The following is a 14,146-nucleotide window of genomic DNA, read 5'->3' as shown; positions in this document are numbered from 1 at the left end:
TATTTGTTCCTGACTATGTGGGCTTTGCAAGTCACTTAACATATCTAATTCCCATTTTACTCAATGCAACCAACAAACCAAAACTTTCTTTTACCCTAACTTTTTCAAGTGCTGTGTCATCTCAAGCATACATTATCTCTGTCAAATTGCCAACACAGTAATGCTCTTGTTGATACTTTAAATGCTACTTTTCGATCTTATAGAATTAAGTCAATGCAATACTATGAGTATCACATTTTCAAAAGAGATTTTTTTTATTAGAAAGAGACCATCATTGTTGCCCTAAACCTTTCCTTGTCTGAATACCTTCCATTAAAAAATTAGGTGCACTATACATTAATTGTGCTATCCATCTTTAAGGTATATTTGGCAACTGCCTTTTTTTTCCAAAAGTGTCTTTGCTCATATAGTCATTTAGTGCAGACACTACTTCATGGAATGGAGGATGGAGAAAGGACTTTCTAGCACTAGAGATATACAACATAAAGTGTTTAAAAACACTTCACTGCAAACCTTTAAATAAAATATTAATCAGAACAGAATCTTATAAAAATGAAAATGCTGAGTATGGTAGAGAATTGCAGCATAGTTACAGGTATATGGATCTGTTATTTTCTTCCTAGTATAACTTAAGAGTTCCTAAACAGTATTTAGTGTTTCCTCATCCCTTCTGTTTAGTCCCAAATTCCTATCATTATAATTATGTTAGATTTTGAAATCCACAAAGGTGCTAAAGTGTATAACCTGATAGGAAATATGGTGACATATGCAGGAATTTCCATTTAACACACTAACAAACGGTATCAATAAATATAGACATAGCCCATCTAGGCCAGTAATCTGCTTCAGAAAAGTCAGATGTTCTGAATGAAAATTCTGATAGCCTATCATTTATGATGTCAAGTGGAAAAAATACACGATGTATTTGTATCAACCCACACCCCCAATCAGCTTTTTAAACCCTAAGTAAAACAGTAAAATATACTTATCAAATGTGAAAATGTACTGAAAATGGAAGAAACACTCATATTAAGTGTAAAGTGCTACAAACATCACTTTCTAATGAAACAAGGGATACGACTGTTAACATACAAGTGTTTATAGACTCCACTTGGCTTCTTAGTGCCAGCAGAAAACATGCAATCTCCTTGGTTGTTGACAACCAGCCTGTTCTTCAAAGCATCTACATACAACACTGATGTTCTACTAATTGTATTTGGAATGTAAATCAAAATCCCTCCCAGATATCACATTGTTAAAAAATACAGAGTTTGGAAGCTGTATATATAAATAGTTGCCTTACAAGCATCGGCAAAAACCAAACAGGAAACAAAAAGATCTTATTGAGACCTATTTTGTGAAAGTTGTATTTCAACGATCAAGAGGCATTCTACTGTGAAACCATTAACCGGAAAGATATTCTGAAGATTATATATATCTGTGCTTTATTTAGTGCTAAATTATGCTCTAGAGGTAGGTATTAGACGCTATGGCAAATAAAGTAGAGGAAGATGTGACTTTACAGGACTTAAATTCAATGATACTATGAGACCCATAATTAACATAATTTGCATGGCTTATTTAGTTATAATAGTTATATGCCGCCTGTACAGAGAGATCTGAGTGAATTGGACAAATAACAAAATATTTTTTTGGTTGAGATTATTGAGATGCCATAGAACCGAGAAATATGTACCGAGAGCTAAAAGCCAGATAACCTAAAAACAAGAATTCAAGCCCAAAGCTCTCACTCTGTAAAAGACTTGGTCAAGACTTTCAATCTCTCTGAGTTTTAGCTTATGCACTGTGAAGATTAAAGGAGTTAATGTGGGAAGTTTCTAAAAAGAGGCCTCAAAGGAAACACCAAGTACTTTGTATACACACGATCGTGGGTTTGAATTACTTGCTAGCTGTGTAGAATTGGACAAATTTTTTAATTATCTAAGTTTTCACTTTCTCATTTTAAAACGTGATTAATATACCCATTTTGCAGCATAGAAATTATGTTAAAATATGTGGAAAGAGCCTAGCAAAGCATTCAGATCATAGCAGACATTTGATAAATGTTAATTATGAATTTGCTCCTTATTAATAAAATTTCAAAAACTTTTGCTCTTCTCCATTTAAGTAGCCTGACTACTCACTCATGCCTCAATCTTGTTATCAACCAGAGCTCTTAATTTCTTGAAATTATATCACTTATCAAAATTTCTTGTTTCGCCACTATTTCCTATAAACTTACATTTTATCCATATAAAATAGTCTACTTTCTTGAACTCGTAATTCTTGGCCATTAATAGACCCTACCTATCAGAATTCTTCAACTATTTCAACTATTTCTTAAGTATCCCTGATGTTTACAGAATTTATTCTGTCAATCCTCAATCCAAGTTGGTCTCAACAGTCCTTTTCTTCTAGTACTGTTTATATTGTGCCAAGCCTTGTTAGAGAAGGCTGATTTGATTATGCATGTAATCATTATGTTGAAGCAGTGGAATGCTATAAAAAAAAAAAAAAGCAATGTTTTTCTTTCACTCATCCACTTCTTTAAATGAATTTTCTCTAGACTTTCTGCCCTAAAACTCACATTAAATCTTGAAAAGATCCTGATGTAGATACTAGCTGTCTGGATACATATTTTAACTAAGAGTACTATAATTTTGTACACAGAGGGCTGTAATTGTGTGTTGGCACTCTCTGGGACTAGCGGATATTCATCACTGTCTTGTTCCTCTCTTGGGATGCTGCCCTGCATTGTTTGGAGATAGCCAGAATATCCAACTACTAATGCCACACTTCTGGCTACCTGCACACCTCAGTTCCCATCTGACAGTGTATATCTACCCTCAGTCCAATAGGTCATTCTTCCAGGACAGGCTTTGCCCGTGGAAGAATGACCTATTGGACTGAGCCCCAGACTAGCTCCATCCTAGAAGGCCCACCTCTGCTTTGATTTGTGTATAAGCTTGTGCCTAATGAAGCCACTCTCCATCGCTCAGCCACCAAGCAGGCATATCCAGCCTCACTGAGCACTTTATTTTTAGTATCCAGAGGCATGTATCAAATTCAAATAAATAAAAGTAATCTCAACTTGGCAAAACAAATAGTGGATTACCTAGTCCCTTTACCACTTAGACTCAAAGGGAAATATATAAGCAATATGAGTAATCCTCTCAAAACATTTATACTAAGATTAAAGAGAAAGGTAAGCACACTTTTCTTCTGGGGAAACAGAAATAGCATAATATTACATACCTTTTCCAAAATAATTTTCTCTTGTTCTCTTCAACCTAGATAAATTTATATCCTCAAGACAAATTTTGAACTAATGTTCAAAACATACACACACACACACACACACACACACTTTTCAGACAGCTCTTTCAAATTCAGATGTAGCTTAACATCTCACTCACTCTTAGAACATGAGGATATGTTATATTTCTGTTTTTTTCTCAATGTTAGCAAGGCTCTAGATTGTTTTTTTATCCATCATTTCACTTACCCACAGCAGACTCCTTTCACTTTTTCTTACCTTGCTCCCCCAAATCTTTAGTATGGCCCCAGTTGTTCTCTGCATATAAGATGAACTTCTATTTTACCAAGAGAAAAGTGGTCATCCAATGTGACTTTCAAATTTTCTCTACCTACAAATTCAATTATCTTTATTCATATTTAATATCCCTTCTGTCTCAAGTGAAAGATACTACCATTTTTTCAAAGATACATTGTATGACTCTGCTGTTTTTTCTGAAATTATCGTTCAACATTCATATTTTTTTCTTATTTTCACAGTTCATAGATTCCTTCCCTTCTATCTATAGCATGCTTATATGCCTTCCATCCTCAAAAACAAACAAAAAAAGTCTTTAGTAGTACTCCATAGTTCTCTTTCACTATCCAGCCAAACCACAAAAATGCAAACAAATTTCTTGCCAATTTCTCACTTCCTAACCACTCTTTTAACACTGTAGTCTCTATTTCACTCTAACGTAGTGTAATAAATTGGTTCTTACAAAAGTAAACCAATGATTCCTAAAACCCAAATACATTACATTTTAAATACTTCAAGTCTCTAAAGAATTTCACATTTATTTCTCCACCTCTTTATCACTTCTTTGGACTTAATTTTCTGAGAGTTCTTCCTTTTTTTTCTGAGTTAAAATCTCCAGAGATAAAAGCCAGGAATCTGCATTTTAGCAAACTCTACAGTCTTTGATGATAATATAAAAGATAGAGAACTATTGGTCTAAGAGCTAAAGACCCATAAAACAATTCTGTTAAACAACAATGATCTACCTCTTCCAGAAAAGGAAAAAAAAAAAAAACTATTTTAATAGTCATTGGAAAACACTTGTTATTTTCTTTTTTTCATTAGCTAATCATAACTGAATATGAAGGCTGAATTAAGTGTTGGGGCATCGCATAGTTTTTAAAGTTTCATAATAGATTGCAGCAGTTTTAATTAAGGTTACCAGGACAGCCAGAGGGAGACAGGATACACCATAATTGAAAAAGTGTCACTAGAAAAATCTTTTTATTATAACCTGGATCCTTCATTAACTCAGCAGATCTCCTTAGCTGTGCTGGTTGGTGAACAATGAGACCACTTATTTCATTCATCTCCACCTTTCAGAAGGCATCATTGGAGGTTGAATTGTTTTGTTGAAAAGCTTTCTCCCATGAGAAAGCTTCATTAACACTTGCAGATTTTTCAGCCTAGCTCAGGATGAAATAAATGTTTCTTCTATGCTTCTGAACATTGTTTGATTCAAGATTGCTTAAAAATAACCCAACAATGTTAGCAGGATAATAGTCATATTGAGTCAGTTTCTGAGACATAAGTATAGCAAGAAAAATAGTGAGATATAGTCATTTAGAAGCTGTATCTTGGAAATAAAATGGCTGAAAATACCAGTGTGGACTTACAGGAGGAGAAAGCTAGATTTGTAGACAGATGTCCTAAAATTAAATTCCACCACAACCTCATGTTATCTGTACAAGTCTCTGGACAAGAACCTTGATCCTTTCTGAGTTTCCTCATTTCTAAAACAAGAACAAATAGATGTTTAATGTGCCTACTTCACAGGTTCATCTGAACCATAACATTTTTATGTAGTCTCAAAAAACAAATCAAAACCAAAAAACAACTTAAGTGCAAAAGTCTGTCTATGAAAGAGGTGGTTTTAGGGTAAAACCAACTATTTTTTTTACATTGATTTCTCTTACAGCTCTTTCTAAGGCTGGTTGATGAAGTAGATGAAAACATCACAGCACAATATAAGTGTGAATAAAAGTCTAAATAAATTGCTGAAGTTGAAAAACAGAAAATGTTGGTTGGAGTAGTTTTGAGTCAAATATATAAACAAAAGCAAGATAAGCATAAAGTAATAAAATGGGTTATTTTGGTTTTTAATCAACAGGCTATAAAAGACAGAATTAAAAATTTAATGTTCAAATACATAAAATATGTGTCTGTGCATGCATAATAAAATGTATCACAGATAATGTAATTATCCCACTTTAAAAAAAACCTCCAGTTTGTTTACTATTTTCAAAGGTATCTTAGTCGATAACCTTGACACTAAAAAATAAAGGTTTAAATTGTTTTCAAATAAAAATTTAAAAAATTCAATAATGTATATTTTATTTCATTGATTCATTGTTTTGAAGATGGCTAAGTGATACAAACTTCCCTGAAAAATTCATAGTCTTCCAAAATATTCTATTACTGGAACAATTCAATTCTTCATTTGAATAAATGGTAATTTACAGCATGCTATCTAGCCCTCATTTCTTCCTCTTATGATTATACACTTCTTCAGGCCAAAGGATATATTGTGTAATGACTAAAAATGAAGATCTTTAAGTCAGACACACCTGAATTTGAATCCCCTCACATTCCTGCTACTCAAAGTACGCACAGTCTTTTTGAACTAAGAACATCAGCATCACCTGAGAGCTTACTAGAAATGCAGTATCCCTGACCAGAGCTACTGAATAAAAATCTGCATTTTAACAAGAACCACAAGTGAACTATATGCACATTAAAGTTTGAGAAGCAGTGAAATTGTACATTAAATATGTTTCCTTGAGCAAGTTAAAGGAATCCTCAAAGACCTCGTTTCCTTATTGACAAATGAGACTAATAGTTTTGTCTAGAGCTCAGTATTATTATGAGAAATAATTAGATAATGCTACTTAGACTCAGTAAGGTCTAACTAGTATTAAGTTTTATTGTCTACCTCAAATTTGCATATTCATGATTTTTTCAATATATTTACTTAAACAATGGGATCCTACCCAGGTAAATTAAAGATCCTTTAATTCAGAAGTTTCCCTGAGTATAAGCCTACAACAAAAATAGAGGCAAATTAATAATGTCATCTTGCATTCATTTACAGTACAATGTAGCACCTGTTTTACATTTGCCTCAAAATATTTTTCTTTTAAATAATGTGTTTTCTATTTTTTGTGGAATCAAAAAAGTTAAATAAAGAATTTAGTTTGAAAACAAATATAAATCTTTCTCCTTGACATAAAAGCGAACTAATTCTACATTTAATTAGTCATTGTGTTGTCTGTATTCTGCCATGGTGCACTTAAGACAGTCACTGATCCCCACCCCCCTAAGAAAACTCAAATAATGCACCAGGTGTCTAGAATTTCAATTGCAAATGATTTTTTTAAAAAGTCTCAGTAGGATCTTATTTTAATACCATTAAGGCAAGATTCATCCTATTTCATTCTATGACCCTTTTCAAGGGACTTTGATGTCCAAATTACCTGCTTCCTACATCTAGAGGGAAAATATAACCTGATAAAAATCAATATAAATGGAATCATTTTCAGCTGTCATTCATTAATGTCATTAATGACTATTAATTACTTCAGTAGAAAGTATCTTATTTTTATTAGATAAACTTTTATTGAAAACACACTTTACATCTATAAATGATACCTAAAAATGGTATTCACATACCCAAAATTGAAGATAATGCTTTGAATCTTCTAGCCATGAAAGCTTATCTTACCATAAATTACTCATTTATATATTTCTTAAATAATAAATATTTCAACTTCTGGCAATATGGCATACCAAATATTCCAAAGGTCCTCCTGTTACATCATAGCAAGATCCTGGATATTTTAAGAAATGTAAAGATTTATAAGTGCTCAAACAAGCAAGAGAAATTTCTAAGTGTCATAATAAATATAAAATATAGTAAGCTGAAAATTTGAACTGTGAGTGATAAGTAAATAGTAAAGTTAGAATTCAAAATTGTCCAGAGACAAACACTTGTAACAGTGCTGAAATTTGTAGAATAAGAGGAGCGAAATTTAAGCACCATCATTATATCTAACAAAAGATGTATAAAAGCTTTATGAAGAAATTTTAAAACTTTATGAATGGCACAAAAAATTGTTGATTATAAACAGACAAAATATCATAGTGATATTAATTCTTCTCAATTTGGTCTGAGTCCATGCAATGGCAATCAAAATCCCAGTAAAGACTGTCTTAGATAATAACATGCTGAATCTAAAATTTAGATAAATTCTGCAAGTTCGAGAATATTTAAGATCCTTCTGAAGAAGAACAGGGTAAGGTACTGGACCTACCAGATACCTAGCCTGATAATTGGAGCTTACCAGGGGAAGGAAGGTGTTTAATAAATGGCCTTGAGAAAACTGGTTAAAAAGAATTTAATTTGGACTGTAGTCTGCAATTATAGACAGATACTGGTTGCAGGTGGATTAAATAAATCTGAAAGACAGAACCTTTTAAAATAAAATATAAAAAAAATAAATAAATAACGTAAGAGAAAGGAAAGATTTTGTTTTCTTTCTTTCTTTTCTGGAATTTTTATAAGTTTATCTGAGCCAAACTGACAACATATGCCGAGAATCAAGATCTCAAAGGCTCCCGAGAAGGCTTTCTTAAACAAAACACACATCCTAAAATACTAATAATTTTTTTGAGTTGACTTTGACTGCATTAAAATTAAGAACTTATTTTATCAAAATACACCATGAAGACAACGAAAGGAGAAGTGACAAATTGGAAAGATTTGCATCATATATAACATAAATGAATTTCCATCAAGAATGCATAACCTATACATCAATTTAGAAAATAAAAATATGCAAAAAATATGAACAGATATTTCACTGAACAGGAAAGAACAGTGAATGAATATAAAACAAGATGTCTACCTCATCAGTAACAAGTAGAAGTACCATTTTACACCCATTTGATTGCCTATAATTAAGAAATCTGACACTGCTATTTATTGGCCAGAAAATGGACCAGTGAGGACTCATATTGCTAGTGGAGATCTAAATTGAAACAACTATTTGTCATTCTTTTGTAAGGTGGACTTTGTGAATACCCTGCAGTCTAGTAATTCAACTACCATGTATTGACCCTATAGATATCTTGCACATGTGTACCAAGAAACTTGTTCAAGAAAATTTAGCAGTACTATATTTAGTAGCACTCATCTAGAAACAATCCAAGTAATAATTCAGCAACATAGAATAAATAAATAAATTGATATATCCTCATAAAGTAATATTTAACTATGAATAAAAATGAATTAAAGCTAGTACAAACATCCAGATAAATCATACAAAGATAATGTCGATGGAATAAAGCAAGTCGCTGAGGACTACAGAGAGTATAATGTGATTTTAATAAAGCTGAAAAACAAGCAAACTAACAAATATCTTATTCAGCAAAACATTAATATGAGGTACAACTATTTTGAAAAATCAAAGAAATAAATAATCATATATTTGGAGTATCGGCCTCTTCTGGCAGGGAGGCAGGGCGATGGGACAGGAAAGTGCTAGGAAGGCAGTTTTCAGGTTGCTGGCAATGTTTGTGAGTTTTATGCTGTATGATTGATTAAAGATTATTATTATGCATTGTGATTTCATATTTATAAAAGATGAATGTACCAATTCAATATACTATCCCTGTGTAAAATTGCCTAATATAAAAAAACATAATAAAGTAATAATCAGAAATAAGCCAACTGATTATTTTGGGTTTACCATAAACATATTAGATGAACAAAGTTTCCATAGTAAAGAAAGTATACTAAAGAAAACCTCCAAATAAAGCATGAAAAAATAAATAATAAATAAGTAATGGCAAATAATAAAATGAGCAGATCCAATTTAAACTCACCACCAGGGCTTTAGATCTGTTGCTTAGAAGTTTCTCAATATCCCTGGCTGCAATTTCCACCAGCTGGCGTGCATTATTTGGTTCCACAGTATACAAATCTTGGTATTTCTCATAAATCTGTGTGAACAGAAAAGAAAATTAATAAGAACAATAATTACTTATTTGGCTCATAAGTTCACATTAGGATGTATTTAAAGCCATAAACAATTGATTAGAAAAACCTACCCTTTTTTTTCAACCTTGGTCTTTTTGGAGTTTAGTTGTGTTAAACATATGTTTAGTTTAAGACCACCAGCTCGCCAAAATAATTATTTCACATTAACGTAAAACATGTAAAACATCTTGTACCACGATGGTTTGTATATGCAATTGTGTGAGTTGAATTATACCTCCACACTCAAAACCTGGTATTGACTGTCATCTGCATTTTAAAGAAAAAGGGAGGCCATTCTAGAAAACATAAGGTGAACTGAAGCTTGAGAAGTCAAACCTGGAGGATGTGTGCAGAGAACAAAGGTAAGAGAGAGTGGAAAGCAATAATATACTGAGGGAACCTTCTCACTGTTCTCCTTCACTAAGAACTACTGAGGCTAAAGTGTATGCTGCTTAACCTTATGAAATGGTGGGTTGAGGCGGGGTGGTGTGGGGTAGCGGGAGAATATGAGTTGATTTGAAGCCCCTGCTAAAAAAGGTTCATCACGTGACACAAGAAGCTTTATTTCACAGAGGAGTTGAAGGTCATCGAGGTCTATATTAAAGTTTATTTAAAACTGTTAATAGTGTAAATATTTTTTATCAAGTTGAATGTTTTGTATTGTTTTTAAATCACTAATTCAAACTGTACTGATAGTAAGCTAGGCAGCAAAAGAAAAACTCACTACATTTTTGGCTCACATCAGTGTCTATGGAAAAATTTCCCTAGAGTGGCATAAGATGCACCTGATTTGCAGAGCCTGTACACTCTTGACAGGAGAGGAAGAATTAAGGAAGGAGGGGTGGCGGCGATGAGCAACCATGTTTGTGGCTGGAGGGCTGAGCAGAGAAGGAAATCCCTTATGTATCCAACAGATGGGCTACACATGCATGACTAAACCTTCTTTGAAAGCCAGGACCGGGCAGTTTTTTATCATCTCATAAGAAGTGAATTCAGACACATGCGGGAACCAGTTCAACCCTGCTTTTTCTGGCATAACTCCAGCATTCTGCTACCACCAACAGGTTCTACAGCCCGGTCCCAGCTGAGCATGAATGCTATTGGTGAGCACCGGTTTCAAATAGACATAAATACATATGCTAACACTTATTTAAAACAGAGCACGCATTAGTTTTACATAAACTTATAATTTTTTTACTTAAGTGATTAAAAATTATTAGTTTTAAAATATTTAAATCAAAGTTTTAATCCTGAAATTTTTTGACTTATTGAAACTAAGAGGTTTTCCCATACTCGTCTGAATTTTGACCTTGCAGGTTTTCATTCTAACTATTCAAGGCACAAAAATTTAGTCATAAAAAAAACCCATATTTAGTTTCATCCAGGATTCATGCACATGACTGGATTGCTTGTGCTTTCTGCTCAGGGGCAGATTATTAAGCTCTATTTTAAAGACCCAGTTTATCCTTGATGAATGCCATCCCACTGAAGGCTCTCTCTTTCATTTCAGCCTAAGATGACATCCAGGAACATGAACTCCTGAATAGATTAATTGATCAGAATACAAACAGATAAACGTCAACATCACTTTAATTGATCCAGATATTTAGTTCTTGGCAAAAAAACCAATATAGCTAATTGGTGTGCAAGATAGTTGTGCTTTGAACCATTAATATGTTGTTCGTTTCTGTATGAAGTCTAACCTCCTTGTGATATAGGGACTACAATATAATTCAGGGTTGGCGGAGATTAGTTCAAGATGCACAGTCTGTACTTCGCATTATGTACTACAGATACATCATTTATTAAGCACTACCTACATATGCCAGACACATTATAGGTGCTTTAAAGAATAAAAGGGTTATTAATCAAAAGAAGCAATTTAGCTCAAGTATATACATACATATCCTCTCAAATATATAAGATATTCTCTCAAATTCCATTTCTAAAGTAATTTTTAAATGCTTAGAAAAAAAAAAAACAAGCTCTAGCTTGCAAATAAACTTTAAAAAATTGGAATAAAAAAAGCTCCATTCTCGATCTTCAATGTAAATATTCTTCTGTCCATTTTTACATATAAAACCACATTTGCAATGTCTTCTTAGTAATAAAAATTAATTAAAACCGTGTAACTGCCCCACCAAAAGAAGTAACTCTTGCTTCTGGTTTTAAAGAATACAATATTATTTGTTGCTGCATGAAGTATTGTGAAGGCTCTCAAAAAATCTCCTGGTAAAGGTTTAGTAAACAACTTTCAAAGTAGAAAGTTTCACATGGATTTTTAAGATTATATGATATATTTTCATAATGTATAGACATTTACAATATTTTCTGCCACTAAAATAAACCATACTTCTACAGTATTAAACATGCTAACACATAACTTTTTAAATAGAACCTTAAGTATCTTTTCCTTAAAAAAAAAATTATTTGCTTTAGCATTTTATCCAACATCTTTTCTGAAAGAACAACATCATGGTGGAAATAATATGACTTTTTGGCACAAGACAGAGCTCTATTCAAATTACATGTCAACTCCTCATATGCGGTGTGACAACGGCTTCCATTTCTTCTGTAAGAGAGAATGCAACACATAAAGAGAATCCAAGACAGGATGTTTCTTCCTCCTGACTGATATACGAATATGCTTTAATTTTTCAGTGGTTCAAGCCTTCTCCCTGCCATCCTTGACACAAGCTTTGACAAAAGAATACCTGTCACCTGTACATTCATTCTTTCTTACAATCTCAATTAACTGGCTTTAATGTACTTTCACTATTACATTGACAAACCAAGTTTTGCAGTGATGACAACAGAGAATTTGGTTTCCCTATCTTTTTCACTGGAAACCCCTTTCTAAGTCTTTTTGTTCTAATTAAGTCCAGAGTGTTATTATAATCTTCAGGATAATACACTTAAAAATAACCACACATGCAATATCTAAAAGGTGACATCACTCATTAATATAATTGCTTCATGAACATAACTAAAGAAATGTTTCAAGTATCATAATACTTGGTATTATGCCATGGAATTATGTCATGGAATAATACAGATACCTTAGAGATGCTTACTAAAAGCTAGATAGGCTTCCAAGTTTTGGATGACCTAGAAGATTATACTAGAAGATTAACAATCACTTTCCAGCAGCTACTCTATACCACTTTGAGGAGTTTCACATACATTATATATCCTTTACTCACTTAAAGAAACCTAAAAAAACACATTCAGTTAACTATTGCATTAGTGAGAACACTGGGATTCAGGCTTTGGAATATCAGAGTGGAGAGAGTTTGATTTCCATTTCACATCATAATGGACCAAACCTCTCCCAGAGCAGAAGGTGAAATGGTAACATGGTATGTTTACGCAAAGTGAATCTGCAATGCCACTCTACCAGAAATCTCTCTTGGCTTCAGCAGGATGTAAGGAAATAGAAAAGCCCCTTGGGATCAGCAAGAAAGATAGCTGAGAATTAAGGATCAGAATGTCTGCTAGGAGACTGCCTTAGTGCAGAATCAAAGGGATCCCTAGGCAGAGACTGAGGGATGGACAGTGGAAAGCAAAGGTACAGCAAAAGGGTGATGGTGAAAACCACTCAGAGATGAGGTCCCTATGCAGGCTGAGGAGACCAGCCAAGATTTTAGAAGCAATCACATTGAATATCATGATAAGTGAAGAGAAAAGAGCAAATACCGAGATTTTCTGTCGCATAGGTTTCCCCTTGCACCCAGAAGCCAAGAAGCAAAGTCAAGAACATTACAGAATACTGAAAGGGAGGAGGGACTTGAAATTTATTAAATCTATAATTGACCACAAAAGGCTCTTCTGAATTGAAAGAAACTGACCTTGAAATGGTGATACTAATGTTTCTCCTGTGCTGGGAGAGAGAATGGCAGCTCATGAGTAAATTTAGTTTGCTAAAGGGAAACACAGTCAAATTTCTGCATATTAAGTATTAAATATATAAATTTTGACAACTCCTTCCCTCAGTACTTGTACATTTACTTCTCTCCCATGAAACATCTTGGACAAGCCATCAAGATCTCTGCCATGCCCACAGCCATCTTTCTGAGGGACATTTCCCGTCTGACAGCCCCTGATGAAAGAAGAGCCCAAGGAGTTTCCTTCTAAACAGGTAAAAATATTCTAATATATAACCTTGCCCTTGGCCCCTGCTTAAGTGTATCAGGATATACCAGATGTAGGATCAGCTATCTTCTGAATCAATGGTCAGTAAGAAGCCAAGTACATCAGATGTGTATAAACAATAATACATTAAACCAATCAGATTTTCTCACCAGCTGAATGGACTGACAGCAGAATTAGAAGCAGAAGTAAGGAGACTAGAGGGAGAAGAACAGTATTCAAACACTGAGTGACAGAGTGACGGCTATGGTAAGCAGAATAATGGCCTCCCAAAGACAGCCTCCTCCTAATCCCCAGGATCTACAAATATATTGTTACATGGCAAAGGAGAACTGAGTTTGCAGATGGACTTAAGTTTTGAGAATCAGGTGAACTGAAAGAGAGTATTTTGGGTTGTCTTCTTGAGTAGTGTAATCACAAGGTCCTTAAAAGTAGAAGAGGAAGATATCACTATGAAAAAAAATAAAATCAAAGAGATGGTAGCATAAGATGAAAGTTTCAAGAGGAAAGATTTTTCCCTGTTTTGCCCACTGGGGCAGCCCAGCAGCATCTATACATAGCAGGCACTCAATAAATATTCGTGGCATGAATCAGTGAATGGACACTGAGACTGGTTACTGCACTGGGCTTTGCTAGGAATGGGAATG

At 33.7% G+C, this 14,146-nt stretch overlaps 1 protein-coding gene across 9 annotated transcripts in view; it reads right to left on the bottom strand.

Moving 5' to 3' along the window:
- The window catches only part of CACNA2D1 (calcium voltage-gated channel auxiliary subunit alpha2delta 1), a 450,405-nt gene that overhangs the window by 344,226 nt on the left and 92,033 nt on the right, over positions 1-14,146 (bottom strand). For all 9 annotated transcript variants that reach the window (XM_039849431.1, XM_039849432.1, XM_039849438.1 and 6 more), the window contains exon 3: positions 9,197-9,313. In XM_039849431.1, coding sequence (XP_039705365.1) covers positions 9,197-9,313 — 117 coding nt within the window. The remainder of the gene's footprint in view (positions 1-9,196; positions 9,314-14,146) is intronic.

The sequence above is a fragment of the Pteropus medius genome, unplaced genomic scaffold (assembly GCF_902729225.1).
Source record: "Pteropus medius unplaced genomic scaffold, Ma_sr-lr_union100, whole genome shotgun sequence".
In the NCBI taxonomy this organism is placed as follows: Eukaryota; Metazoa; Chordata; class Mammalia; order Chiroptera; family Pteropodidae; genus Pteropus; species Pteropus medius.
Note: the sequence above shows the minus strand (reverse complement) of the source record. Positions and strands in the feature narration are given on the sequence as shown.